This window comes from Penicillium maclennaniae, assembly GCF_028827695.1.
Source record: "Penicillium maclennaniae strain IBT 15551 chromosome Unknown utg000008l:1.0-3552695.0:1.0-3555053.0, whole genome shotgun sequence".
NCBI lineage: Eukaryota > Fungi > Ascomycota > Eurotiomycetes > Eurotiales > Aspergillaceae > Penicillium > Penicillium maclennaniae.
In genome coordinates, this window is record NW_026623220.1 from 2,487,899 (window position 1) to 2,514,276 (window position 26,378).

Here is a 26,378-nt window from a genome sequence, read left to right on the forward strand (position 1 = left end):
AGCAATGAGCATGGAAGCGGAGAATGATCTACACTCACATCTTGTCGGTGAGCGAAAACCCGGCTTTTTGGCTTCGGTCACAACAAGCACGAGAGAATATGGCGCATCCAAAAGAATAATAGTCAAAGGACGAGCGCTCAGATCGCAGACAGCTGGTGATGCATCAACTTTCTCCACTTCGCGTCGGTGCGACGCGAAATCACGTGAGATGAGTAGCTGATTACATGAGCGGCAACTTCACAAGATCGGCGGACGTCTATGAAACCAGTTGGCCGGGTATTATTTCCTTCTCTTTCCCGAATTTCTGTTCACTGTGCGATAGGCGCCGGACGGGGTCGTCCTCTTTGAAACCACGAATCTCTGTGTGGAGTTTGGAGATGAGATTTTCCACTCCAGATCTATACATCGATTACCCTCTGTTGGAGAATGCGCCTGTTGTTCGCTGAACCCTGATACCGACTTCGCGATACGACAGACCTCCTGACCAGCATCGGACTCAGTTGAGCTCGTCTCTCTCTGTGCGCGCTTCATCAATATGGCCCAGAGCCAACAGCAGTCTGCCTACACCAGCTTGCACTTGCCAAGCCCACATCTTCGAGCCAGCTCTGGTGAAGGCAACCCCGGATACATGGTCGAGCAACAGAACATGGCGGGGTCGTCGGGGTCGTATGCCATGCAGAGACAGCTGGGAGGATACTCAGGTCAACAGAATGACCCGTGTTGGATCGAACGAGTCTTGGAGGAGATGAAGGACATGCTGGTTCTACTAAACGCTCAAGGACGGATCACTTATGCATCGCCTTCTGCGAAGCAAGTCACTGGCCGCGCGGTTAAGCAACTCGAAGGTAACCACCTGAGTCAGTACATCCATGAGGACGACCGGTCTGTCTTCTTGCGAGATATGGATGATGCCGTAGCACGCAATCAGCCTTTCCGCACCCACGTACGATTCCAGAAGACCACCAACAATTACTGCTTGGTGGAGATTTACGGACACCCCCATATTGCCAGTCATAATACAGCTCAGGGAAGACACTCCTCGACCGAGGAGCGCTGCACGGGCTTCTTCCTCATGTGTCGGCCAAACCCCACGAAGAACTCCCAGCTTCTCGACTCATTCTTGGAACACAAGATCGAGAATGCACGTTTAGTGCAGCAAATTGCCAAATTGAAGCAGGAGGAAGATGAAGAGGCAAATCTCAGTCGCTTGCCTTTTCCCAAGATCGAAGACCACAAGTCAATGATGGAGAACATAGCCACCGCGCAAATCATCTTGAGCGACCAGGAATCAAGCGAGACTGTTGCTCCGAACTCGAATTCGGACGATTCTGATAATAACTCGGGCGACTTCTTCGCCGACAATCCTCCTCCCACTGAACCAATATCGCACATTGACGGCATCGAAGTTATGACCGGTCTTTACTATGGTGATGGTGAACGATCGCAGGGCCTGAGTACCGGTTCTAGTAAGGGCCGGTTGGTCCACTGTGACATCGACATTACCACGGCCGCAGATCAAGCCCGTAATGCGCAAGAAGGTGACAGGCGCAAGAGACTCAAGGGTCAGCACACATGCAGCGACTGTGGGACCGCCGATTCTCCCGAGTGGCGAAAGGGTCCTAATGGGCCCAAGACCCTGTGTAATGCCTGTGGCTGTATGTTTCCATCCCGGAAGTGACGAGATGACGCTGACCGTCTCATAGTACGCTGGTCCAAAAAGGAGAAAAAGCGCCAGGAATCTACCTAGGTCTTGACATTTATTCTCTCATCCCAAATTGGCAGACTCTTAGCAGACGAAGACTATGGTCTTATCTTTTTCTCCCGGGCTTTTCAATTTTCGCGTCAGGATACCCTTTCAACATGCTGGACCAATTTATCTGCAATCTGTTTCAACAGGCGGAGTTTATATGAGTTCGATCACGCGCACGCTCAAGCTCGACGATCAGCATAATTGATGAATTAATGATCGACATCTTACTTTGCCGGTTTTTCCTTTTTTTTAAACGTTGCAATCTCCACTACTCCATATCTTTGAAGTATATAGGTGGTCATCTCCTTGAAACATGACTGATGATGTACCATTATTCCGCAGGATGTGATTATTGAAGTTACGTTTTCTTTTTAGGTTCAAATTCCATTCGATTAATAATGAATAGCACTCGGCTTCATACGATGAGGTATTAATTGATATTTGTTCTGTCTTCAGCGCAAGCGTTTCTTCAAACGCCGTGATATGTACTTAAAAGGTGTATTTTGATGCTTCGAAGCCGTCAAAAGGCTAAAGCTGCGTATCTGAGTGTCGCGCAGAGAGACTCAATAGTCTCCATGAGAAATAAGAGGAAGACACATGGAAAATAAAAGATGGTATCATGGAAAACAAAAGATGAAAAAGTCGAGCTTAATGGGCTCAGTTCTTGCTTGGCTTCTTCGGTGGCGGAGGGAAGTACATGGGTGATGCAGCGCTTGCCCCGATCTCCTGGGTCGTTATATGCGCGGACATTTGGGGCGCAGGTATGCCGGGGGTGTTCCGCAAGGGGAGGTCCGACGATGTACTTCCGTTATTGGCACCCAGTCGGTTGAAGCCGAGAGTGCGCGGGGTGAACATGTGTGGGGACACTGGGGATCCATCATTGACGGAAGCCGTTGCGACCACGGGTGGGGAAGCCTGGGGTACGAGGGATCATACCCCGTTGAGGCATGAAGCCTGGGGTCATGTGGCCGGGTGACATTGGGCCTGGAGTCATGGGGATCATGCTGGGAGACTTGAGGATCTCTTCCTCAAATTCCTTTTCGATCTTTTTCTCCTCTCGCTGCTCCAGGACCTCTTCGCGTTCCTCTGGAGTAATGAAGCACGAGTGAATGCTGAAACCGAGTTCGACGCAGTAGTATACGCTGCAGATAGAGTTAGTCTTCTATGTCAAACAAGACTTGGGAATATATTGCATACATCAGGATGATGGAGACAGCGAAGAGTGATTTGGCCTGCTCGCAATATGGTACGTTCGACTTGTGGGCTGCGACACTGCAGCTCTTGGAAATGTACCATGGCGGTCCTGGCTGAGGGTGCTTGGGGTCCGACATGTCACTTCCTGCTTGATACCGTGCCGACACAATCCACAGGACCATGATGGATCCATGGACTACCGCCGCGATGGGAGGGAAGAACAGGTGCATGCAGTGAATGGGGAATTTCACGATCCACAAAAACGTGCTCAGCACACCGATCACCAGGTTGTAGTTGGTCAAGCTATCCAGATATTAGCTCTCAACCTCTTGGGCGTGTAGAACTGAGCCAAGGACGACGTACAAGGATGACCACACCATCGGCGCCGTGTATGGACGGTAATTAGCAGCGGCATACAGTGCTTCATTTGGGGCACTGTTGAAACCATTGTCTGCACCATCTTGCCATAGCAAAGATTGATACAGATTGTGCGATGCGATACCCGTCAGAGTCAAGATGACGATCGTGATCGGAAGCTCTCCAGCCATCATCCAGAGCATGATCTTGCGGTGGCGATATCGCCGGGGGAAGAAGAACTGCATTTTGGGTGGTTTCGCTCAGGTTGGGTGATTAGCGCCGAGTAGGTTTCGCTCCGAAGGAAGGATTCAGAAGAGAAGCGATCTTCAACAGGCGAATCAACCAGACCGGCTGGCTGAAGCATTCAGTGCTTCGCATGTAAATATTCCAGACAAGGTCTTCACACCAAAGCCGAGTGAATCAGAAACTCCTCTCCTCCAAGTCTGGGCGCGGAGGGCGTTAGATATGAGCTCGAGACCCCGAGTCTCTCAGAGACCGCATCGCACCAGCACTGCGAGGGGCACGAATCAGCGGACGAAACCCACTGCAACGAGCCCTGGAGTGTTTCCGGAAGGTACATCTAGCCAATCTCGGTGGACGACAAAGCGCCAGAGCAAGCATTGGGCCAGGGCTGTGGCACCAATGGGACGCCCGAACTGGGGGATGAGCTGCCCGGTCGTCACACACTAGTTCAGTATCACACGGATCTGCACTCTCCGCATCACCGCAATCACAGCGATATCTTAGCATGGTCTCGGCTCGTGCATGAGCATGAATCGTAGACTGGCGAAGCGCCGTGGTGGAGGTCGACTTCCCCGTGATGTGCATGGCACCATTTGGAAAGAGAAGTGAGAGTATTTAAGGTGGTTGTAGACATAATCCAGAGGTGGCGCATGGGATGACATTGCATCTGACTCAGCAGATCATTTTAAAGAAACAGGAAGTGGTGAAATATCACTTGTTGAGACCATTCGAAGATCGAGAGGATGAGCTTCAACACTGATCTGTTGGTCTACTGTTGAAGGGCAAGTCATGTGGGGCAATGACTCCGCATCTTGCTTCTCCTTCAGACCCAACTTGGAACCTTGAAACTGTCTAGTGCTCTTACTTCTCCAGATGAGAGGGTTGCGATTGTGCCAACCATTGCGTGCGCGAAACTACCAACGTGCCATCACAGGCCCGGCCCGCAGCATGTCCCGCAAAGACTCGATCCCGCACGAACTGCGCACGGCGGCCGAACCCCGTCAAACCCAGCTATACCCAGTGCGCCTGTCACAAGTGGATCAAATCAACCCCTCAATCCGCCTGCTGCGGTTGGCCCTACCGAGTGTATGCCGAGTCCGTCACTGGCGTCTATCACTAACCCACCCTACATGAATCCATTCGCTTATGCTCGAACAGCAGGATAAGAAACACCCATTCATCTTTCAACCCGGACAATGGCTAGATGTCCATATTCCATCTATTGCTACTGCTGGTGGATTCACAATCACTTCCACGCCGGCAGACGCCCAATTACTGCCCTCCCTAGAATCTCCTGATCCACTCTTTGGCGCTGAGGCTACTGCACCATTATCCCAGGCACACCCACCTTATGTGGAGCTTGCCGTCCAGAAATCACCCGGTAACCCGCCCGCGGCATGGCTCTGGAAGCCACAGGAAGAAATCCTCGGTCAGGAACTCAATATCCGCGTCGGCGGTAGCTTTGTGTGGCCTCCTTCCGGCGTAGATATACAACAAGTCCACAACGTGGTTTTCATCGCTGGTGGCGTTGGCATCAAGTAAGCGCCCTATCTGTCTTTCCGTTTCTTTTTAAGTCGTTGGATCTCGGGTTGTACAGCCGTGTCCATCCCAAGACCAAAGTATCTGTGAAATGGAGCTAACAGGAGCTCAGTCCGCTAATCTCCATCCTTACACACCTCCACCAGACGCAGTCTGTGAGGCCGTTGAGTGTGCGTTTCCTGTATACTAGTCGTCTTCCACAGGGTCATGAGAATGCGTCGCTAGACGCGATTCTGCTCGGGTTCTTTTCCTTCCTCGACTACGCGAGATTATCCGATCACAGGCGCTGTCACGGCGCCTACAGATTTCTCTAGATCTCTTCCTCACTAATTCGTCTTCCAGTCTTGCTGCCGCTGGTCCTCTTCCTGATCTCGCAATCCATTCGCGAAGACTCAGTGAGGGTGACATTCGTGCAGCAGTGGGTGGAAATGGTGAACTCGATCCCCAAGGAACGGTGGCTTATGTATGTGGGCCTCCGCAGATGACGGACGAACTGGTGGAGTCACTCAAGGGGATTCTTGGAGAAGATGGAGACAAGAGAGTGTTTTTCGAGAAATGGTGGTAAAAACCCCAAATATTCGATACTACTACAGACGCAAAAGGCTAGATCAAAGCATGACGTACACAGCTTAGACCAAGCATGGAAGAAAATATGAGATAGTCAATGAGATAGTTATCCTACGGACGCCGACCTTTTGCAGGCAAAGGGGAAGGACAGGGAAACAGGTGATATATGTACAGAGTCGAAATGAAAATAGACGGAATCGTCGGAAGCGACAGAATGGCAAAAGGAATACATTTTCGCCCGATAAAGAAACAATGCTAAAGAAGACGATCGTCATGATGCTTCATTGGGACCTTTCACAGCACCGCCGTCGACGATCATCATGTCGTCGATCTTGGCTTCTGTCTGTCCCCACTCGAGGCGTTTGTAGGTGGTGATCCGGCCGGGACCAATGTCAAAATCAAAGAAGCGTACACGTCGGACGTAGTCGTTGTAGCCACCATAGCCACCCAGGCCGCTGCCGCCGCCGTAGCACATCCAGAGCGAGGGCTTATCATTGGCATCTGGCTCGAGCATGCAATAGTCGTTGACATGGTCACTGTGAAATTGTTAATGTTTTGGTGAGAGGCATGGTCGTGAAAAGTGGTGAACTTACTGTCCACAGCTAACAAAGAGGACGCCCTCTTCTTGCAGGGCATCTTTGAAACCAGAATTGAACCCAGGCGCGGTAGGAGCCTCGTCCCACGCGCCTTTGAAGTATTTTCCACTGCTCCGGTACTCGGGCAATGGGATGTGGATAAATGCCATATTCATATGTATGTGAGAGTATTCCTGATGTTTCCTCCGAAGGCCTTGGGCAGTGTTCTTGAACCAGCGAGTTTGACTTGGCTTGATCCAATCGTAGCCTCGGAATTGACGTTCATCGGGGGAATAGGAATGGGTGTCAAGGAGATAGAGAGTAAGAGCAGAGTGCGTGCTCTTGCCGCGGTCGAGGACTTCGACAATATAGTTTCCGACCCCGTCAATGTCTTCGGGGCCAGCTGCTGCAAGCGAGTAGGGAAGATCTTCGTATATAGACATGAGTTGTGCTCGGTTGAGGTCGCCTTCATCGTCGTGGTTGCCGAAGATGACGGCGTAGGGAATCTTGCGGTCGACGAGGAGTTGGACGCCCTTGAAGACCGCACTTTGGGCGTCAGGAGATGTCTCCCCATTCACCTGGTCACCACTCAGAATGACCAAATCGGGCTTCTCCTCATCAAGAAGCCTCTCCACGAACTCCAATGTGCGAGGATCAGCTTCACACTTCTGCCCAGGCACAGGCTCGGCCGGGATTGGGTCACGACAAACACCGAGACCCGTGCTCAGGTGCAGGTCCGCTAGTTGCATGATCTTGAACTTTCCATTTTCGTTGATTCTGGGCGTGGGCTTCTTGGTCTTGGTCGGGTTGCCTCGCCGAATGCTAATTCGAGTCTCTAGCTTTTCCGTCCAACCGTCCAGCAACAAAGGGGTATCTTTAACCTCCCAATTCATACGGGGGTCCACGGCATCCGCACCAAATAGCACATCGATGTATGTCACCGCCTTTCCAGAATCGCTCGCGTGGCGAGAGGCTGAACGCTTCAGCCAGAGACCACCCGGTCGCGGTTCCCACGCTTCGACCTCACCCTTGGGGACTATACTCAGTCGGAGGAGTGAGGCGACTGATTTTAAGGTCAACGACGACCTTGTCATCCGCAGTCAACTCCTCCTCCTTCTTTCGCTGGAATTGAACGTAGGCAGTCGAGGTCCAGCCCGAGCGCAGGTAGAGGTCCTTTTCGATGCGGTACCAAATTTCCGGGTCGAGTTTGCATGTCGAGAAGGGATTGAGGGATGAACACTTGGTGACTGTCACATCAGTGATCACATAGCCGGAGTAGTGCATGGGAAGGTGGCCATGGATGGAGTCGGGAAGGACACGAAATTGATTATCGAGGAATACGACCAAAAGGATCGCAAAAGTCACTAGTAAAGTGAGCTGAACGCCCGTTCGCACCTGCACAGGAAGCCACATTAATTTGATCCCATCAGAATTGCCAAAGAAGACGTACGAGCCGGCGAGCCATGATGTAGTATCACCCTGGCAAGGACTTTGAAGATAGTCGAGAGGCGCAATGTCGCATGATGTCACCCACAACCGATGGCTGGGTGCGATCCACGCCAAGAGAAGACCGACAGATTTAGGTCACCTCATAAAGCCATAGAGGCGTTCAAAGTAGATGAGGGAGACGAATGGATGTTTTGGGGGGAACTTCGAGGTCGCTTGGACCCGCAAGCCCCGAAGGCGGTCACTCCTCGACTCCTGAAGACTCCGCTTTGATCGACAATGGGGTACTTCTATTGGTACTTTCTATTACTGGGTAATCAGGAGGTTCCCTTCTGTGTACCCTCTAAATGTTCAAGTCTATATAATTCTCCTTCTTACGCACTCTTAGATCGGACGGCCACCTGACTGGGAGTCACCTTGCCGGAGAGAATGTCCTGGGTGGTCGACAAGATGGTGGACCAGTTCTGGAAGGTGGTGTAGGGCATACCACGGCGCTGGCAGAAGGTCACAAGGTCTGGACTAATGTTAGATACGACAATTTATCGAGCTAAGAAGGTTGGGGATTACCCTTGCCCTCCTTGGCAAACAGGAGGTTGGTCTCAGCAGCGGCCGAGAGGTCGGAAACACCATCACCTGCGTACAGAAGAACAGGGCGTTCGTTGTCATTCAAAGCAGCGTACGGTTTGATCTCGAGAGACTTGTCGTGGCCGAAATGGCTAATGGACGGGTGTGAGTATACTGATCGCAGACGGGGTTCATCCGCATATAGCAAAAGAAACCTACCTCTCATCGTGGAACTCAATCTTCCAGCCCCCTTCACTGTTGATATCCTTGCCATCCCGGCTGACCACTTGGTTGGAAACGATGTGAACATGGCTATCGATCTTGTGGCCCAGGAACTCTTCGAGCAAGGCGAGGATGACGGGGCGCATGCCTCCGGACAAAATGACGATGGGCACATTGTTCTCCTTGGCCCAGTAGTAGAACTCCTCAAAGTATGGGTCTAGCTTCATGTTCTTCTTCAGGATCTCGATACACTCGTTGAACGGGGTCTTGATGCTGTCGAGCATTTCGCGGAAAGCGTCCCTATAGATATCGCGTGTCAATGATTGATACCTCCATCAATGCGTTTCTCCCACCTACCGGAAACCCAGAGTCTCATCCAGGACCCGCGCGTTCAATGCCTTGCGGCGCTCGGCACCGAAACCGAGATTGTCGATCTGCGACGGTCAGTTTGCGCGAGGTGCGGAGGGGCTTCGGGCACGAACCATGAAGTCATTGCCTTGAAAGAATTGTTAGCACTGCGCTCTGTATGTATTTGGAGGGAAAACCGACTGTCATCAACTGTGATAGTGCCGTCAAAGTCGGTGAAGAAAATCAACTGCGGCTTGGTCTGCATGTACGGAAGAGCGACGGACCCCATTGTGGCGGATTTGAGGTAGTAATCAAAGAAATCTGAGACTTGTAGAATGCAAGTATATGGGAGGCAATATGTGAAGACGCGAAGAGAAAAAATGATGGAGGGGTCCGGTGAACCACGGAGGGGAAGCCGGGGATCAACATGTGGGTCAATCATGGCGCCGCAGTGGGTAAATGGCCCAGATGGTCGCGCCCAAGATTTTCCCGTTCTGGTCATTTTTAGCCCCGGATCTTGCCATGACTCGCCTTCTACAGTCCCTCAGGCGCGCCCTAGGGTGGACTCCGCCGAAGACTGCTCCACGAGCTCGCATTATCAACACAGATTTCTCCGTCTTTCAAGGTGCGTCCATCGAGGACCTTCGCGCTAAGCTGAGAATTGACACCATGCAGAGGGCGATCGAGCCGTGTTGCATACCAAGCAGCCTTCCCTGACGAAGCCATTGACGAAAGGCAGCAAGACAAATCTGCGTCGGGGCTACGTGGAGCATGATCGCATCATCGGAAGTCGAGTCCGCGATGCTGTTCAGGCACACAAAGGTAGGAAACAATGGCATTCCGCATGGCAGCATACTAACCTCGTTGTAGGTCCGGATCTCCGACTGAGTCTTCCCACGTTGGAAGAATATGTTGCCCTAACACCTCGACATGTGACACCGGTATGCGCTTCGTTGATGTGTAACAACACAATCACTCACTCCATTAGATTTACGCCCACGATGCCAACCTGATCGTCTCCCTCCTCGACATTCATGTCAACCCTCCCGCAGCCCAGTCTGAACCTCCGATAGAGATCCTCGAGTCTGGCACCGGCCATGGCTCTTTGACTCTACACTTGGCACGCGCCATTCACGCGGCAAACACGACTCCACCTCCTCCGCCTCGGCGATCTCAAATTCGGTTCGTCGAAGATCGACTCCAACGACCAGGAGAGAAAGAGTCAGAAGACAAGCAGTCAGCCACGAATATCGACCCTTCACAACAGGAATGGGATGAATGGCGGGCACAGCGCGGGGCTGTCATCCACTCCGTGGACGTCTCGTCAAAATTCTCCGCGCTAGCTGAGAGCAACGTACGGGGCTTCCGCCGCGGTATCTATACCGGTGATGTTGATTTCTACGTTGGTCCGGTCGAGAACTGGGTCGCAGAACAGAATCAGCAGCGAACCAAGACCGGTGTCCTGGCTTCGCTTACCGGTTCGAGATCAGTTGAGCCCTACCTGTCTCATGTCATCCTCGACATGCCGTCCGCACACCTTCGGATCCCCCATGTAGCTCCTGTCATGAAACGAGACGGTATGCTGGTCGTATTCATGCCCAGTATCACTCAGGTTGGTGACTGTGTCAAGATCATCCGGGAGAACCGACTGCCATTTTTCCAAGAACGAGTGGTCGAACTTGGCATTGGAATCAGCAGTGGCCGGCAATGGGATGTCCGTCTCGTGGCTAAGAAGTCCGGTGCTGACCCTTCTTCCTGGGGACCTTCCGAGGCTGATGAAGCTACTCCCGCTGACGCTGACGAGCCAGCTTCAGAAAGTACCGTTGATGTCCCTGCCCTGGAAGAATTGGGCAAGGAAGATGATACGGTCATGGTCTGCCGTCCCAAAGTCGGTTTACGCACGATGGGTGGGGGTTTTGTCGGAGTCTGGCGACGCATTGAGGATCCCTCTACGCGGTAATTTGCGATCCCGCCATGGTAACAATGTATCAACACTTGTACATTAGAAGCTTAGAGAAAGCCGTCGGTAATTGTATAATAGACAACAATATAGAAAGAAGAAATATACCGGCATGAAAAGCCTGCTACATCCAATCTCGCCCGGCTCACAGCTTCGCCTTGCTTGCCTCGGTTTCAGTCTTGTTCGGATCGGCCGCGTCCTTCTGCTCCGAATTCGCATTGCTCTCTCCCAAGCCAGTGATGGATTCGCCCGATACTGGAGCAGGACACTTGGCCAACAACCAATTCGAAATGTCCTTCGTAAACTTGGCCGTTGTCTCCGGCAACTCAGCATGCAAAGTGTGATAAGCACCCTCATACTCAACAAACGTAACATCTCCCTTGCCCGCAAGCCTCTTTGCCAACGCCTTCGTTGCCTCGAAATTAGTAATCTTATCCTCGACCCCATGTCCAAGCCACAAGGGCACACATCCAGCTTTCTCATAAAGCTCCACCCCAGCCTCATCCAGCCACAACCCCCGATCCAACATGCCTTTCAATCCCTGCAAAGTCCCAGTATCATGACAGAGCTCATCCGTCTCGAAATTCTTAATCACAGTCTCATTGCGTGAGATCAGGCGCGGATCGAGCGGCGAATACCGCTGCAATCGCGGCAAGATGCGGGCTGCGATTCTACCTGCTATGATTGTGATCTTCCACGGCTGGGAGGATGGATCCAGGGTGATGAGCGGAGACCAGACGAGCACGCCGGCTAAAGTGGGCTTGGTGGCGCTATGGTAGGGTGACTCCGGGTGCAAGAGGTAGGTGAGTGCTTGGCCGCCGCCCATGCTGTGGCCTACGAGAAAGAGGGGAATATTGATTTCTTGCGCGTAGGCTGCGGTGCTGGTTATGAACGAGTGCATGTCCGAGAGCACTTGAGCGGTGTCACCGGTTTTGCCGCGGTCTTTTTTGGTTTTAACCGTGCGGCCCCAGCCTCTGGTTCGGGTATGGCTGCTTAGTTTGGTGGACATGGTATAGATCGGGGAAATTGCAGAGTCCGTTCATGGGTACTCTGGATATCTGTACATACCGCTGATCGAAGGCTCTCACCTCGAAACCGGACGAGGCTAGACTTGGAAAGAGGTCGTAGTAGGCATTGCCTTTTGTTCCTTTCAGTGACCTTCCAGGGTATTTGTTTTCATTTCTCTAAAACTCACAATGATCGCTGAATCCATGGATGAAGACAATGACTGCCCGGGGAGCGCTATCAGGCTATCACAAGAGAGTAGAGTTAGTTCATTTCTTGCCCCGATAGCCCTCATGCGCCGTCCCCGAATGCCTTGGGAACTGGGAGCGGGTCGCAGTGGTATGCTGGCGCTGATCTGTAGTGACGAGCACTTTCGAGGGACAGACTGACAAACCTTCCATGTCTTAGAATAGACCTGCTGCCCATCGGGCAGGGTAAATGTCCTTTCAGTAGTCATGATGTTGATACAAGGGTGGAAAGAATACAATGCCGACGGAGATGATTTCATGTGGCATGTGATGTGGCGCCCCGAGACGCTAGTACACAAAAGTGCATATCTACTGCAATCTACTATTTCCAGATGGTAATAGCCACGCTCTATTCTCAATAAGGCACGGCAGAACAAGTACATGGATCACAAAAACTCCCTTCGCCGGGCAAAAAATCAAAAAGCAACCTCGAGTCCTTCGGCCACCTGTTCCACCTGAACACCAACCCGCCCTAAGCGTCGTGAACCCCAGATGACGTTAGAGATTAGGTGAGATGAAACCGAGAAGATGTCAGGGAACCCCAACGTGAAGACAGATGTGAGAAAAAGCAGGGAGGTAGGAAGGGGAAAGCGAGAGTGCTATACCGATTACTATTTCGACCAGTCGGCATTTCAACTGGGGAGGTTTCGACGGCATGGCAGGAGATTGAGGACAGCAAGACAGAAGAGAAAATGAAAAAAAAGACTTCATAATCACGGTGAAGAAACGACAACAAGAAAGATAAAATAGAGAAGAGACAAGGCAATAAAGACAGCGAGGTAAGAACCCACCGCTCCAAAGATTCTGAGATAACAGTAAAGAAATGGGAAGAAAAAGAAAACCAGACGAGACAAACACCCGTCTCAAAAGAGTCAAAATGCTCCTGCCCTTCAGTGTCGTTGTGGCCCAAAATCCGCTTCGACAACTTTACCCTTTTTCCCCTTGACGGTATACTCCGCGAACAATGCAACGTGATCACTAGGAAAATGGAAATTTGGGAACCCTGGCACCCGGCTGAGGTAGTCTTTGTCCACCTCACCCAACAACGCCGACACATGGAGTGTGTTGGTGGTGTACCACATATAATCGAGAATGTCCTTGAAGTCCGGCGTGTAGTTGGTAAAGCTCAGTTCCCCGATTGCGCCGTAGGTTGACTTAAGCTTGAATGGATGCTTCATACCCTGCTTTTGGTATCTACCGTAGAGGCGACCATCAAGTTCGGAATGCTCCTTGGTCAGTTGACCAGAGTTGATCAGAGTGTGAACCGGGGACCCAGGCGAAGAATTCAAGTCACCACATATAAGTAGAGGAATTTGGTCGCCGCTAGCATACTCCGCTGACCGCGCAGGCTCCACCGTCGGGGTGCTCTCAGAGCCGCTTTCTGCCTCTGAGAACCGGAATGCGGCCTTGTCTTTGCACTCGGGCCATTTGGCGTACTTCTCCGCAAGCTCCGTCAAGTCCTCCATCATGATAGCAGCTTGGATTAGCTTGACATCTTTGAATGCAGGATCCCAGTATAGATGGCAGTTTACAACGATGAAACGCGTTCCGGTCTGACGGTTCTCCAAGAAGACGACAACTGCAATGTGATCTTTCAGCCACAGACGATTGTAGATATCATCCGCACCATTGCCTTTATGTTCAGGCCGCGCCACAGCAGACTGGCTAAAGTTGATCAACTGTTTATCCAGCAAGATGTATTTGCTGCTCTTGAAGAATATGGCGCAACCGTCGATCCTGTTTGCATCGTCCAGGCGCGAAGCACGTCCACGCGGCCAATAGATGCCCTTGTAGTCGTTGTAGGCCAGTTGCTCTCGGAAGAAGTTGTTGAAGCTGCCTTTGTCAACTTCCTGAAGACAGACAACATCTGAGTTGTGAGATCGTAATTCGTTGAGGATGAGTTCACGGCGGAACTCCCAAGAAAGAACACGGGAGGCGGCGTAGCCATATTGCTGTTCGGTGGCAGAGTTATCGCAAAGAGTGTTGTAGGAGAGCACGGTTATCTTCTCGGCGGGGTTGTTAGGCGAGCTCGCGGTTTCGTCAAGGATGACCCAGTCTCGATCGGGCGGAGGAAGATGAACTAAGGAGCAAAGCGATTAGCAAAATTCAACCCACAGGTTTCTAACCCAAACATGAAAGGGAGTGATCTTACCAGGCATCTCTTCCTTCAGGTATTTGATCAATGCCTTGGTTCCATCCTTCATGATCTGAGACTTGAAAACGTCGTCAAGAGGGTTGCCTTCAATGCCCAAGGTTTCCAATCGATACAGGTAACCCATCTCGTAAGGGAGGGTGCGAATGTTGTTATCGAAAAGGTAGAGCTTCTTGAGGTGCGACAGCATGCCGATCTCCTCAGGGAGCTCAGTCAATTCATTGCCGGAAAGATCGAGGTGAGTTAACTTCCGAAGCTGGCCAATTGCCGAAGGAAGCGCTTTCAACTTGTTGTGGTTTAGGTATAGCTTCTCAAGGAAGCCATAGCTGAAAAGAGAGGTGGCCATGGCACGTAATCCCTGGCCACCAAAATCCAGCGCGTTCCAACCTTGTCGGGAAGCCTGCTTCCCCGCGGCGGTTCCATTGCGCCCATCAGCTCCCTGTTCCGACGTATCTGCTTGACTAGGCAAAATCTGAATGCCCTTGGACTGCTGCGCCATGACACGTGCATAGTAGTGAGGGGAGCTGGCTTGTCGCGACTCGGCAGCAAGTTGAAGTTGATGCTGCCAGTGCTCATTCATAGAATCATCCATGTCATCCACCGCATTCGGCGCGCCATTCTGGAGGTGGGTCGGCGTGAAATGAGGGGTAGTCGTTGAAAGAGCGCCGGTGGAGAAGTTGTGGTGTTGGGTGAGGGTGTGCGTAGCTTGTGTGTGATGGGCGTGGTGATGTTGTTGTTGTTGCTGCGCATGGTGGGGATGATGGTTTTGCGACTGGAACTTAGGGACCTGCATGCCAAACCTCTGATGGGCTTGACCGCCATTCATCATGACATGCTGTCCTTGATGGCCCTGACCATACATATTGAATGGATTGAGGGAGGCCGATTGATTAATAGGAGGCGATCTGGATGGGGAGGGAGTTTCGTGGTTGAATTTCAATCGCCCTGGAGAATTGGTCCCGCTTTGAAGGGTATGTCGTTGGTGTGAGTGTTGCTGCGATTGCGTTTGAAAGTAGAACGGCCCGGCCCCAGGCTGCTGGAACCTGTAGGTACCATCTGCCATTTAACGGGGCAGACGAGACCTTGTCTTATTGCCCTGGTGAAGAGCCGGGGGGTGGGCAAGCGGCGACAGGATGGGGGTGAAAGAGGTGAGGAGAGGAGTGACGGATTGGATGCGGTCTCTTCTCTTCTTCCACATAGGGTCCTGAGGCAGAACAACCCCTTCGAGCAAGCAGAATTGAGGGGTCGGTGGCCACTGATGATCGTGTGGGAGCGGGGTGATGGCCGTGGGTGGTGAAGCCGAGTTTGGGTCGAGCGGTACCTAAGGGCGGAGGGCGGGCGGAGGAGTCACAAGCATCGATGGTCGGTCCAATGAGCCGACTGGATCCTAAAAGTCAGAGGGAGTCCGGAGAGAAGGTCAAAATATCATGGAATGGTCCTCACGATTGTGTCTTTCAGAGGGAAGGTCGGTCGATAAGGTAGAGCGATCGAAACGACAGTCCTGGACGGTTTGCCTCGAAGGCGGGAGTTATGCTCTCACGTGATGCACCGGATGTGATTCGCCTGCGCCAAAGACTTGACAGGATCGATTTCTAGTCACTCGCGATGGTGGTTCGTACGCCAAATTGCAAGTAGACGTTGACAAGGAATTTAGATATGGCCAGGAAGACGCGATGGAGGTCTGTGAAACCAGTGGCTGGTGTTCGCCTAAGGAGAGTCGCTTAGTGGCGTTAAGCGCCGGGAACCTGATGACTGGCTTCTAGCGTTGCGCTTGCTCACTTCCTAAGGTAATAATAATAGGCCTAACCTGGTGCAATAAATAATCCAAGGTCCACTGTCTCATAGCAAGTTCTGCTTGAAGTAGGCTCGTGAGTTTCTTTTCAAGCTTTGGTCCACAGAGCAATGCAGGGCCTTGCGTTAGCCAGCGCTTTCCATTGTACCGCTGGACCAAACAGTACCTACACGATCCTTTGACTGGACAGTCACGACTTATGTGCTGAACCGAATTGAAGATCGCCAAGATGGAGACGTTTCCCAGACCATCAAATAAATGCCTTAATGAAGATCGTGGAGAGAGTTGTTTTTGTTAGGAATAGAGTTGGAGAATTGAGAACAATGTAGCTAGGCCCATTTGCATGATCTCCTTGCAACCTTTCTTTCCTTTCAATAAAGTGATACAAACAATTACGTTTAGTGAGGACGATGCATTTGCACCATGATCATGACAGGCAGTTCCTAGCAGTGCATGACTGAGCGTCGGTGAATGCGAACTTAAGTAATCAAAATCCGGGGGCGCACATTGTTGGCCGCTACTCCCGCTAGAGAATACTGCTGTGCTGATAGGCATCAACTGAGACAATTCTTCGAAACCCGAAGCAGCCTTCTGTGGCAAGACAGAATCCACTGACCATGTCTTTTCAGCTGTTTAACCTCCCCATTCCCACCTCCGCAATTGGTACTCGGGAACATATTTTGCGGCAAGTTCAATTTGGCACTTTTGGCCAATCCGGAGACCATGCTCGAGCACTCGGATCCCCCACCAGATTATTCGAAAGGTTTTATCCACCTGAACTATCGATTTCGCTACCCGCTGGCGATAACCCAAAATTTGGAACCAAGAACGGGTATAAGCATGACTAACACGAGCACCGCCGAAGCTCCGCTTCTTGCACGCTTCCGCCCCCTGGTTACACCACGTCAGCACGATCTTTCGTGCGGCAGTGGGTACCGGCAGAACAGGCAGGGCATTGTCGATTCCAACTTCACTCTTGAGTGAATGAGAAAAGGAGCTCGCATTATCGCTCGATGTCTGAGTAGAAATGGGAGAATCTGACAAGTCCAATGAGCTACAGCCTCAAAAGTACGTGACAGGCAACTGACTAATTGTGCTTCTCACTCTGTAGACCCACTTTCTTCAATCTGCAGGAACATGACCGGGCTCCATTGCATCGGGGTCAAAGGGACAGGCGAAAGTCAGAACGCAGGGGTACGGGAAGAGACCGGGGGCTAGGGAACCACAAGGATGCACGGGGCAGGCCGGTATCAGATAGACGAGCTATGGCGGCAGCTAAGTCTCACCTACCGCTAGCTTGGGCTCCGGGTACCTGAGATTTGGGACGGACATGGCGGGCAGGGATCTCCGGCGGCGTATTTTCTGTTGTACTCCCATATTATGTTACTATACTCTTTCAGTCCATACCCGTTGGCAAGTACCACCGAGTACCGGTGGTACTTTTGTCTCGAGGAAAGCACCATTTTCGAGTCTGCGCCCTGTCAACTCCAAAATTGATCGCTTCTGGCCACGACCACATGGTCCCGACTTTCTGCATGTGTTTACTACGCACGCGCCGGCCAGAGACCCCAGCGTAGCTTGTTACGGCATGTGTTGCTGCCCCTCCGACAGAGGGGCAATTTTGAGGTATAGAGAGACTAAAGATAAAAAAAGAATGATGCTAGCAAAGGGGGGGGAAGGAAAGAACAAGGGAGATACAAAAAGAGCCCCGTTCATAGCAAAGTTACTGAACAAGCTCCTATAGTTCGTACGGCAGCCTTTGCCTGATCCGGTGAATCCTCCAAGCATCAATCCGGGACAAGTGGCACGGGGAGTCCGTGGTACTCATCGGACTCATGATGTCAGTCGAGACCTTGACAACCACCTGCCCCAGCTGGTTAGTCTTAGAAGACTCTTTTCGTAGGCAAGAAATTGCAGACGTCGCGTGCCTTGAACGGGTTTGTGAAGACGAAAAGTTTGCCGAATCGCGGCCAGTGCTTGTCATTGGCGGGGGCGCCTCCTTTTCCCCCCATAGCCACCCATTTTCGTAGTTTACCACGAGTTGGAGGTAATTATTACCTAGAGGGTCATTACGAGAAACTAGCTTCCCTTTTACACTGTGGATACTTGTTCCAATGCCACTTCGATCCAGGGGTTGGGACTAGACCGTCCTTCTACTGGACTTTTCCTTCCATTCCCCCTCTCTATCCTCTTTTCCTTTTTTCCTGACTTGACTCGGCCCGTTTCTGAAGGAATAGGGCATCGTTCATGCATACTCCAACTGCGTGACTCAAGTTCACCCGAGCAGTGTTTTTCTTCCAAACCCTTCCAACGACTCCGTACACTAAAATTTATCTTCTGTGTCTTTTGTCTTTAATTGTATTCTGTTCCATCTCTCGGGATATCCCCTTGAGCAAAAGACCCCTCGAGCTTCCCACACGAAAAAGCATGTCGCACAGCTCATGAGCCTTTATTTGCTCGACAATGCAACCGACCGGAGAACCACATTGAAGAGTCAACGGAGACAATCGGACAATCGATGCGCTTGAATCGAAGGATATGGATATGATGTCCGCAGGAACAACCTCATTCGCGAACCCTGCGGCCTCTGGCTCGGACCTTCACTCCAATCTCAGCTCGACTTTCGCCGCGGCTTCCTCCTCGTCCTTGAGCTCCTTGACGGACTACAACACCTACCCACTCGGGCGATATGGCGACCGGACCTATCTCCGTGATCCGGAAAACACATATCCTTTACCATGCGACCTGCCCGAGATCCACCGCCAGAGCCTGCGCACCATGATGCTGCTGCGCGTCTTTGGCGGCCCGTTCTGCAACCCCCATTCGGCCGATCAACCGCCCAAGCGCGTCTTAGAGATCGCTTGCGGGTCAGGATTGTGGTCTGGCCTGTGCCACGAGCACTTTGCCCAACGTGGTCAACCGAACATTTCATTCGTTGGCATCGACGTGGTGTCCCTCGCGCCGGATTTGCGCAAGCAGGGAATGAACTGGCAATTCAAACGACATGACCTACGAAAGCCCCGTCTACCTTTCCCCGATGAATATTTTGATCTTGTTTTCATTAAAGATGCGGGCTTGTGCCCCTCCAGCCCCGCGCAACAAGCCTCGGGCTTAAGTGAACCTCTCCGAGTTCTGAAATCCGGAGGAATCCTCGAAGTGTGGGACTCCGACTGGGTATTCCGATCACTTCTCCCCAACCCAGCACCTGCTCGAATGACCTCCACGAAAGACCAAGAGGTCGCCGAATCGACCGCCACATACACATTCTCCGCCGCCACACCCTTCACTATGGCCCAAAATAAATTCCTTGTCGACTACAACTCCTGGGTCGAAAAGTCGTTCGACCGCCGCAAACTCACAGCCTTGCCATGCGCCACCATTGGTCTGTCGTTTAATTCAGAGGTTGATATCCTCGAAAACGTGGACAGTCGCCGCATTGCAATCCCACTCGGTGACCTGCGGTGGGAGCGAGAAGGAACCGGCAAGGATTCCAAGGGCCGTGCTCGCAAGGCACTGACCACAGAACAGGCCTCCCTCCGAAGGACGGCCTTGATAACGGTCATCCAGATGATCGAGGGGCTAGAACCCTTGCTTATGGAGGCCAGTGGGAAGAGTCGCGACGAGTGGGACCGCTGGTGGGCGGCAATGACCGCCGACCTTTTTCAAAAGGGCAGTCTCGCCAGTGGCGAGTGTCTCGAAGTGAGTGCCTGGTGGGGTCGAAAGAAATGAAACCATAGCCTCCATAAGTCAATTCCGGTGTTTCGGTGGGCGCAAAACAGTGATCATTGATGAGCGCTTCGTGTTGGTGATACCCCAATTTGTGATTGTTTCTAGTTATCATTATTTTCTGGTTTTCTTTCTTTCTTTTTTTTTCTTTTTTTCTTTTTTTCTTTTTGTCTTTCCAGGTTTTCTAGGATGCATATGGTCTGGGCATTTCTCGTCGGGGAGTTTCGAGGTCCATGGTAACGTGGGCTTCAAGAAGTCTCATAGCGCTGTTTCATCGTCCGGTACCGCTTCAAGTAGTATCTGGATTTTGATGATCTTGTCAGTGTCTGTTTCAAGTCAAAATTTGGATTCGAGGGGGAGATGTGAGCTCGTATGATGCTTTGATGTATTATGACAAAATGTGTGAATCGAGGACAGTTGCCTCATCAATCGGCCCCGACCGCGGGCACGAGAAAGCAATATATAAATGAATGATCGAATGACATCGACAATGATGTGCAGCGTTTTAGAGATGTGCAGCGTTTTAGACATTCGTATTGCATGGGCGCAAGAGGATTGGTACAGCCGCAAAGTCGACGAGTACAGGGGCATATAGGATTCAAATCTTACAGAGCTTCGATCTCTATTGAGTCAGAATTAGCGATCAGCCTCAGACCTCAGCGATAGTATCATTGGACTGTCTTACCTTTCTTCACAAATTCTGCCCTGGCGATCCCTTTTCGGATCTGCTCCTCGTCGCGGAGATGAGCCTGGCCAGCAAATGCGCGGTGGAGCCTGTCTCTGAAATACTGATATCCAAGGGGATAGTCTCGTCCCATCCAGAGAAGTTCTGCGGCTCCCAGTCAGCGTAAGCTCCCAAGACTATGCTGGCGCTGTCAATCTGGTGTCATTCTTACCTTTGTACACGGTAATGACCTGCCGACGTAGCTCAGGGTTGACCATCGTTAAACCATACGACAGTTGATGATGTTGGCAAATTGGAAGTATCACGGACCTGGTCAGATTCGTGGAGGGGGAACGTGTATAGCAAAGGACGTGAAACTGAAGTTGGAGAAAGCGTCGGGAGTTATCGGTGACGTACGGCCGAGCGGAGATCTCAAGCTGTTGTTCATCGGCTACAAGAACGCGGAGCAATGAAGTCAAGCAACCGTCAATCGCGTCGAACTTGAAATTCCCTGCTTCTGATTTGCAAATCAGGATTTGAAGGTTCTAGTGATTGCTTGACCGACTTTGACAAATTTGTAGTTACGCGGTGCTTCGGGACACGGCTATGAGCAGTACCTCGAAGTTTTGATAGCGATCAACGTTGACTATTTGCTTAATTAAGGAGAAGCAATGTTTTGAGATAACCGAGTATTTGAGTCAAGCACTGAATGAATACAGTAAGCACGCGAACGAATACGGCTACACGCGGGGTTCTCGCCGAAGCTTGTAAGCTTGGCCCAAGCTTCGGCATTTCAATGTCCGCGGCGGTTTCCATCAACCCATTCCTACACAGACACCCACACCATGATACCCCGGTTGACATTACAGAGGCAGCTGTGCAGCTCATCTTCCCGTCTTTGTGCGCGCCGTTTCTTTTCAACCACCCTAGCGGCACAAACTGCGCGCCCGCCGACACCGGAGACCACACCAGCACGCCCGCACGGAATCGACCCGCGATGGCTCACTATGATGAAGCGCCGACTTGGAAGGTGTATGATGTTTGGTCTCAAGCCGAACCAGATCGATGAGGCGGGGGAAATCTTACACCAATTGGCTAGGGACTGGCGAGAATTGATTGCTGGCAGCGAGGGCTTCCTGACCGATGAGAAGAGGCGGAGCTTGTATCGCCATAAAGTAGTTTGGGGGGAGATGGTATGGCGCTGATCGATCAAATCACAACATCTATTGAAAAGTTGCTGACGCCTAGAATGTGTTCTATCGATTAGGATGTCATGGTAAGCTTGAGCCACTGTCGTTTGTCTCGCTCAATGCGTAAACACATCTTATATCACGGTAAAGTGCTAATTGATTCTTCTTAGGGTATGTTTTCCTCCAAAAATAAGTAGTTTTCTTTTCTGATCCCAAGTCTGACTACCGAACAGGGCATGTCAACAACGTCACGTATGTCAGATACGCCGAGTCTGCTCGTGTGAACTGGACACGAAACATTGGAAATCATATCGATCCAGCAAATAAGAAGAAATGGCTCAATCTTGTTAACTCAACTGGGATTGGGCTCATTTTGCGAAGTATCAAAGTCGACTACAAGTTCGTAAGTGCTTGTCAAGACAGGCTTGTTGATGAACGGCTTGGCTGATGGTTGTGTTAAATTAGCCTATGAAATTCCCGGACAAGATCACTGTTTACCAAAAACTAGTGCACGATCCATCATCGACACCCGCTGGGAAATCTGCATTCCAGCTCCAGGTAATGATCCTGTCGGAAGCTCGCCAACGTCCTGCGGCTCGCTGCCACGAGGAGAATGTGCTGTACGACTATAGAAAGAACCAGAAGACCTCCGAGATGCCGGCTTTCATCTTTGATCAGTTCAAGGAAATCTGGGAACTGCAGGAGAAAGCCAAGCAAAATTGGCAAAAGCGTATTTTGGAAATCGAAAACCGGGTCCGGGCCCTGGAGACCGACAGCTGGGATCGTGTGAACGCAGTTGAAGATACTGGTTCCGCGAAGCGGTAGCACCAGCATAGAATGAATTTTTTTTGACGCATATTCATGCCCTACCAGAAAGAATTAAAACCAAATGACCTGTTTTATTGTGTCTGGTCCTTGATTTAAGCAATATGAGGTCCTTCAAGCTTCCTCTGCTTTCACTTGGCATGATTACTACGAGTGATCGAATAATGTATACCTCTTCAGAAGAGTCTGACCTATTACAGCATTTGGGAGAAGGTGTAGGCAACAAGCTGAACCACAAAGGTAGCTAGTGTGGGAGAATTGTATAGAAAAGCCACTTGTGAGCACGGAGAACCACCATGTTTCCTTATTCTACGCCAGATTCTATTCTAGAAACCAATCCACTTTGGATCCATGGATGCACCACACGATGATTCGCAAGTGCCCCATTGGATCGGCTATATGGCACGGGTTCACCCCGGAGTTGGGGCTCTACAGGCCAGCTCAGTCGCCCCGCTCCCAACCAGAGTCGCCTACTCGGCACGACGCTGGGTGGCGCTTTACCTCGGAAGGTGGGATGCTCTTATTGGGGTAATAAACTAACCTCCATAATGCCCCTCACATTCAACACATCAATACATCAATACAAGAGTGCACAACCGTCTTGATCTCCAAAGCCTAAATAAACTCCATCTAACCAGAAGGTCCCAGATCCCATAATGACTTTGGTTTCTGACTCGCCTGCTGGCGACACGAGAGTTGAGCGTCTAGCAAGATGGGCGGCGAATCTCCGGTATGCTGATATCCCACAGGATGTTGTGGAGAAAACCAAGGATTTCTTTTTGGATACGCTGGGTTGTACTATCGCTGGTCGTCACCATCCAGCTGTCGTTGCTATGTCCAAATTTGCGGTGCAAATGGGCCCTTCGAATGGGAAAAGTGAACTAGTGGATGGAGATCTGAAGTTCACAACTAGCCCAGCTTTTGCTAGTCTAGTCAATGCTGCGTCGTCTCATGTGGTGGAACAGGATGATCTTCACAATAGCAGTATTATGCATCCTGTAGGTTTCCTCGCATTGAGCTTTGACCATCAACCATTGCTTTTTCGAAATCAGGGCTTACTTACGCTAACTTACATCCAGGCGACTGTCATATTTCCTGCTGCCCTCGCAGTGGCCCAGGAAGTTCAAGCTGGTGGACAAGAGTTCATCACGGCCTGTGTTGTGGGTTACGAAGTTGGTTGCCGAGTAGGAGAATTTCTGGGCAAGAGTCACTACGAGGTACGCCTCTTACATTCTCAGCTTATATTGACCCATGCTGACCCTGGTAAAGCGTTTTCACACGACGGCAACTGGAGGTGTGATCGGAGTTGCGGCAGCAGTCGCTCACCTTTTGGAACTCGACACCGAACACACATTGTCTGCGATTGGAACAGCCGGAACGCAAGCGGCGGGACTGTGGCAATTTTTAATGGATGCGACACACTCAAAACAAGTACACACAGCGAAGGCATGTTTTGATGGAATGTTCGCCGCCTACTCTGCCCGTGACGGCCTCCTTGGCCCACGCGATATCCTCGAAGGACCCCGAGCGATGGGGATTGCGTTGGTTCCTGGAAGCACGTACCCAGAGGCGATCGATCAAAATCTAGGCAAGAGTTTCCAGGTGTCTCGATCCAGCTTCAAGTGGCACGCGTCTTGTCGTCATACTCATCCCAGTGTTGATGCGCTGTTGAGTCTCATGCGGAAGAACGGTGTTGCCTTTGAGGATATTGAGTCTGTGATTGCGCGCACTTACCAGGCTGCTATCAATGTCCTTGGTCTCAGTGGACGGGGAGAGACGGTTCACCAAAGCAAGTTTTCGATGGGCTTTGTTCTTGCGGTGGCGGCCAAGAAAGGACAGGCTATGATCACTGACTTTACCGAGGAAGATCTGACAGATTCGTCTTTGCGAGATTTCCAAGATCGTGTGATGATGGAGTTGGATCCGGTGATTGAGAGCAACTTCCCAGAAAGTTGGCAAGGAACTGTTATTGTAACCACCAAGGCTGGGCACAAGTTTACTGAGACGGTGAAATTTGCAAAGGGAGACCCCGAACTTCCATTGACAAGGTATGATTTTGTGTGACATGGGTTGCATTTTATGAAGCTGACCTCGTGTTCCAGGGGAGAAATTGAGAAAAAGACACGAGCTCTCGTTACCTATGGTGGCTTCATGGACGGCAGCAAAGTTGATCAATTGATTGAAAGGGCGTGGAACCTTGAGAATGAGAAACATCTCAATGGGTTTATTTTCTGATACATGTTCTGGGTTACATTTCCTATCGATCTGCCAGTGTATATACGTATACTGAACGCGATGATTGAACCCCTGGAAGAGGTTTCAATCATTTCCTTCTGGACGGCTTGGTGCATTGCCCATCACCTTTTCTTAGGCAGCACCTTCGTGATAATCATCACGGCAACAAGGATCGAACAGAGACGCGAGGAGCCCTCGACTGACTCGGGCATATCACCGCAGGGATCTCAGGATCGACCAGTCTAAATCGAATGGCATTGGCTCGGTGCTATGGAATGTGGCCACGCCACTACTGTATGCGTCTGAGCTGTCTACGCTTTCTTCCAATCTCGAAATCCAGACTTTTCAAAAATGTACATCGTAACCTAGGCGCAATAAGATGCTTGAATGGCGATAGCCCTCGGAGAACATCCCGATCAAGTCGGGACTGGAAGGGCCCGGAAAATGGACGAGGCAGAGATCGGCGCAACTTTAGTCTGGCCGTTTGTCGGAATCAAGGCAAAGTCCCGGTTCCCGGGACCATAGATCGGCACCTATGGGTCTGGAGCGGAGCAAGACAATGCGAAGAAGATATGAAAGTGAGTATATTGCGACTTTAATCAGTTGAAGTACATAATAATCAGAGAAGGTATATATGAGGGGGATTCGAAGGGTCAAAGGTGGGCAGACACGACCGGGACCGGTGTGCCGATCTATTACCTGAATCAACGCAGGATCTACGAGGCAAAACTCGATGCCAAGCGTTTGCTAATCGTGCCGAGAGGGGAGGGCGATTCGTCTCCCTCGTTTTCTGATTTGATTAGCCTTGTGGTGATAACTCCCGGTAACTTCCAGGCAGCAGGGGTCTACACCCACCCTATATGTCGACAAAGTTTTCATAATTGCTTAATTTTCTATATGAAGACGTGGATCGGCCGTTGTGCCACTAAGCGGAGCCTCTACCGGCCACGAGATAGCCGAGCATGTGAAGAGACTACCCATCTTGAGAAACTTGATACCCAGTTGAGGTAACGTCTTAGGGCCCTACGTGTTCCAATCTGTAGGCTCTTTGATGGCTGGATCCGCCCAATCGTGGGCCAAGGGCCTAAAAGACTCGTGTCCCCATGCATGCCCCAGGTATGCCGCAAGAATAACCCCGCAGCTGGGCGGCCCAGTGAACGGTGATCGTCGTGAGTCGGTCTCATAGTAAAGGGCCAATGAATTGAGGATAGGATTCGATCACACGCCCATTTCCTCAAGCCTAGCTCACCTGCATAGCTTATCATAGCCGGTAGAGCGCGGGATGATGCCCAGTGAGCCAAACCCCAGAGTTGCAAAATTGAACTAGGGGCCGCAATTTTGGGCAGACGCAAGAGCTTTCTTTCGGTCCCAATATGGACGTGATGGACTGTTTGCCGCATCGCTATCCGCCTTAGTGCATGACTATGGACGGATGTGGAACTTGGAACATCTTGGGACCCAAAACACAGATCTTGCTAGCCTCAAGCTACAATCGTAGGGACCATAGATGAAGACAAGAGCAGTCTCTACCACTAACTTAATGTCTAATTCAAAAGAAGGACAATAGAATAACTTAAAGGGAAACAAAAGGCAAAAAAGTGAAACTGGTAAGTTGGGTACTAGGCATACAACAGGAAGAAAGCGGCAGGTACCGCCGGCCCAGGCGTGTATGATCGACGCCTTACCGTACCTTACGACTTTTCTGTTTCTTTCTCTTCTCAACCTCATAGTTCCACCGTGACTTTTCCTTCTCTCCTTCTCGTATTACCACCTTCC

At 51.1% G+C, this 26,378-nt stretch overlaps 11 protein-coding genes across 11 annotated transcripts; 6 read left to right on the forward strand and 5 right to left on the reverse strand.

The window, feature by feature from the left end:
* Window positions 1–535: 535 nt before the first annotated feature.
* On the forward strand, window positions 536–1,747 carry N7477_009896 (GATA transcription factor LreB; the record flags this gene model as incomplete). Its single annotated transcript, XM_056971557.1, has 2 exons — window positions 536–1,655; window positions 1,704–1,747. The coding sequence occupies 2 exons, from the start codon at window positions 536–538 to the stop codon at window positions 1,745–1,747; spliced, it is 1,164 nt and encodes a 387-aa protein (XP_056818536.1).
* A 660-nt stretch (window positions 1,748–2,407) lies between these two features.
* Window positions 2,408–3,546, reverse strand: N7477_009897 (uncharacterized protein; the record flags this gene model as incomplete). Its single annotated transcript, XM_056971558.1, has 4 exons — window positions 2,408–2,616; window positions 2,687–2,892; window positions 2,948–3,247; window positions 3,308–3,546. 4 exons carry the CDS (start codon window positions 3,544–3,546, stop codon window positions 2,408–2,410), a joined length of 954 nt encoding a protein of 317 aa, XP_056818537.1.
* Window positions 3,547–4,690: 1,144 nt separating this feature from the next.
* Window positions 4,691–5,086, forward strand: N7477_009898 (FAD-dependent oxidoreductase; the record flags this gene model as incomplete). The annotated part of the gene is made up of 1 exon (XM_056971559.1): window positions 4,691–5,086. The coding sequence occupies one exon, from the start codon at window positions 4,691–4,693 to the stop codon at window positions 5,084–5,086; it is 396 nt and encodes a 131-aa protein (XP_056818538.1).
* An 835-nt stretch (window positions 5,087–5,921) lies between these two features.
* N7477_009899 (Pyridoxal phosphate phosphatase-related protein) lies at window positions 5,922–9,094 on the reverse strand (the record flags this gene model as incomplete). Its single annotated transcript, XM_056971560.1, has 9 exons — window positions 5,922–6,186; window positions 6,244–7,253; window positions 7,309–7,714; window positions 8,050–8,185; window positions 8,239–8,387; window positions 8,455–8,757; window positions 8,815–8,891; window positions 8,940–8,953; window positions 9,007–9,094. The coding sequence occupies 9 exons, from the start codon at window positions 9,092–9,094 to the stop codon at window positions 5,922–5,924; spliced, it is 2,448 nt and encodes an 815-aa protein (XP_056818539.1).
* A 233-nt stretch (window positions 9,095–9,327) lies between these two features.
* Window positions 9,328–10,765, forward strand: N7477_009900 (tRNA (adenine-N(1)-)-methyltransferase; the record flags this gene model as incomplete). Its single annotated transcript, XM_056971561.1, has 4 exons — window positions 9,328–9,430; window positions 9,481–9,627; window positions 9,676–9,746; window positions 9,794–10,765. 4 exons carry the CDS (start codon window positions 9,328–9,330, stop codon window positions 10,763–10,765), a joined length of 1,293 nt encoding a protein of 430 aa, XP_056818540.1.
* Window positions 10,766–10,910: 145 nt separating this feature from the next.
* N7477_009901 (acylglycerol lipase) lies at window positions 10,911–12,278 on the reverse strand (the record flags this gene model as incomplete). Its single annotated transcript, XM_056971562.1, has 4 exons — window positions 10,911–11,739; window positions 11,834–11,903; window positions 11,961–12,015; window positions 12,165–12,278. 4 exons carry the CDS (start codon window positions 12,276–12,278, stop codon window positions 10,911–10,913), a joined length of 1,068 nt encoding a protein of 355 aa, XP_056818541.1.
* Window positions 12,279–12,908: 630 nt separating this feature from the next.
* N7477_009902 (CCR4-Not complex 3'-5'-exoribonuclease subunit Ccr4) lies at window positions 12,909–15,032 on the reverse strand (the record flags this gene model as incomplete). The annotated part of the gene is made up of 2 exons (XM_056971563.1): window positions 12,909–14,098; window positions 14,171–15,032. The coding sequence occupies 2 exons, from the start codon at window positions 15,030–15,032 to the stop codon at window positions 12,909–12,911; spliced, it is 2,052 nt and encodes a 683-aa protein (XP_056818542.1).
* Window positions 15,033–18,500: 3,468 nt separating this feature from the next.
* Window positions 18,501–19,691, forward strand: N7477_009903 (class I SAM-dependent methyltransferase; the record flags this gene model as incomplete). Its single annotated transcript, XM_056971564.1, has 1 exon — window positions 18,501–19,691. The coding sequence occupies one exon, from the start codon at window positions 18,501–18,503 to the stop codon at window positions 19,689–19,691; it is 1,191 nt and encodes a 396-aa protein (XP_056818543.1).
* Window positions 19,692–20,293: 602 nt separating this feature from the next.
* Window positions 20,294–20,630, reverse strand: N7477_009904 (electron transfer flavoprotein regulatory factor 1; the record flags this gene model as incomplete). The annotated part of the gene is made up of 3 exons (XM_056971565.1): window positions 20,294–20,310; window positions 20,374–20,517; window positions 20,585–20,630. The coding sequence occupies 3 exons, from the start codon at window positions 20,628–20,630 to the stop codon at window positions 20,294–20,296; spliced, it is 207 nt and encodes a 68-aa protein (XP_056818544.1).
* A 567-nt stretch (window positions 20,631–21,197) lies between these two features.
* N7477_009905 (thioesterase family protein) lies at window positions 21,198–22,367 on the forward strand (the record flags this gene model as incomplete). Its single annotated transcript, XM_056971566.1, has 4 exons — window positions 21,198–21,545; window positions 21,601–21,628; window positions 21,776–21,945; window positions 22,008–22,367. The coding sequence occupies 4 exons, from the start codon at window positions 21,198–21,200 to the stop codon at window positions 22,365–22,367; spliced, it is 906 nt and encodes a 301-aa protein (XP_056818545.1).
* Window positions 22,368–23,023: 656 nt separating this feature from the next.
* On the forward strand, window positions 23,024–24,602 carry N7477_009906 (MmgE/PrpD family protein; the record flags this gene model as incomplete). Its single annotated transcript, XM_056971567.1, has 4 exons — window positions 23,024–23,365; window positions 23,447–23,584; window positions 23,637–24,415; window positions 24,470–24,602. 4 exons carry the CDS (start codon window positions 23,024–23,026, stop codon window positions 24,600–24,602), a joined length of 1,392 nt encoding a protein of 463 aa, XP_056818546.1.
* Window positions 24,603–26,378: the final 1,776 nt, after the last annotated feature.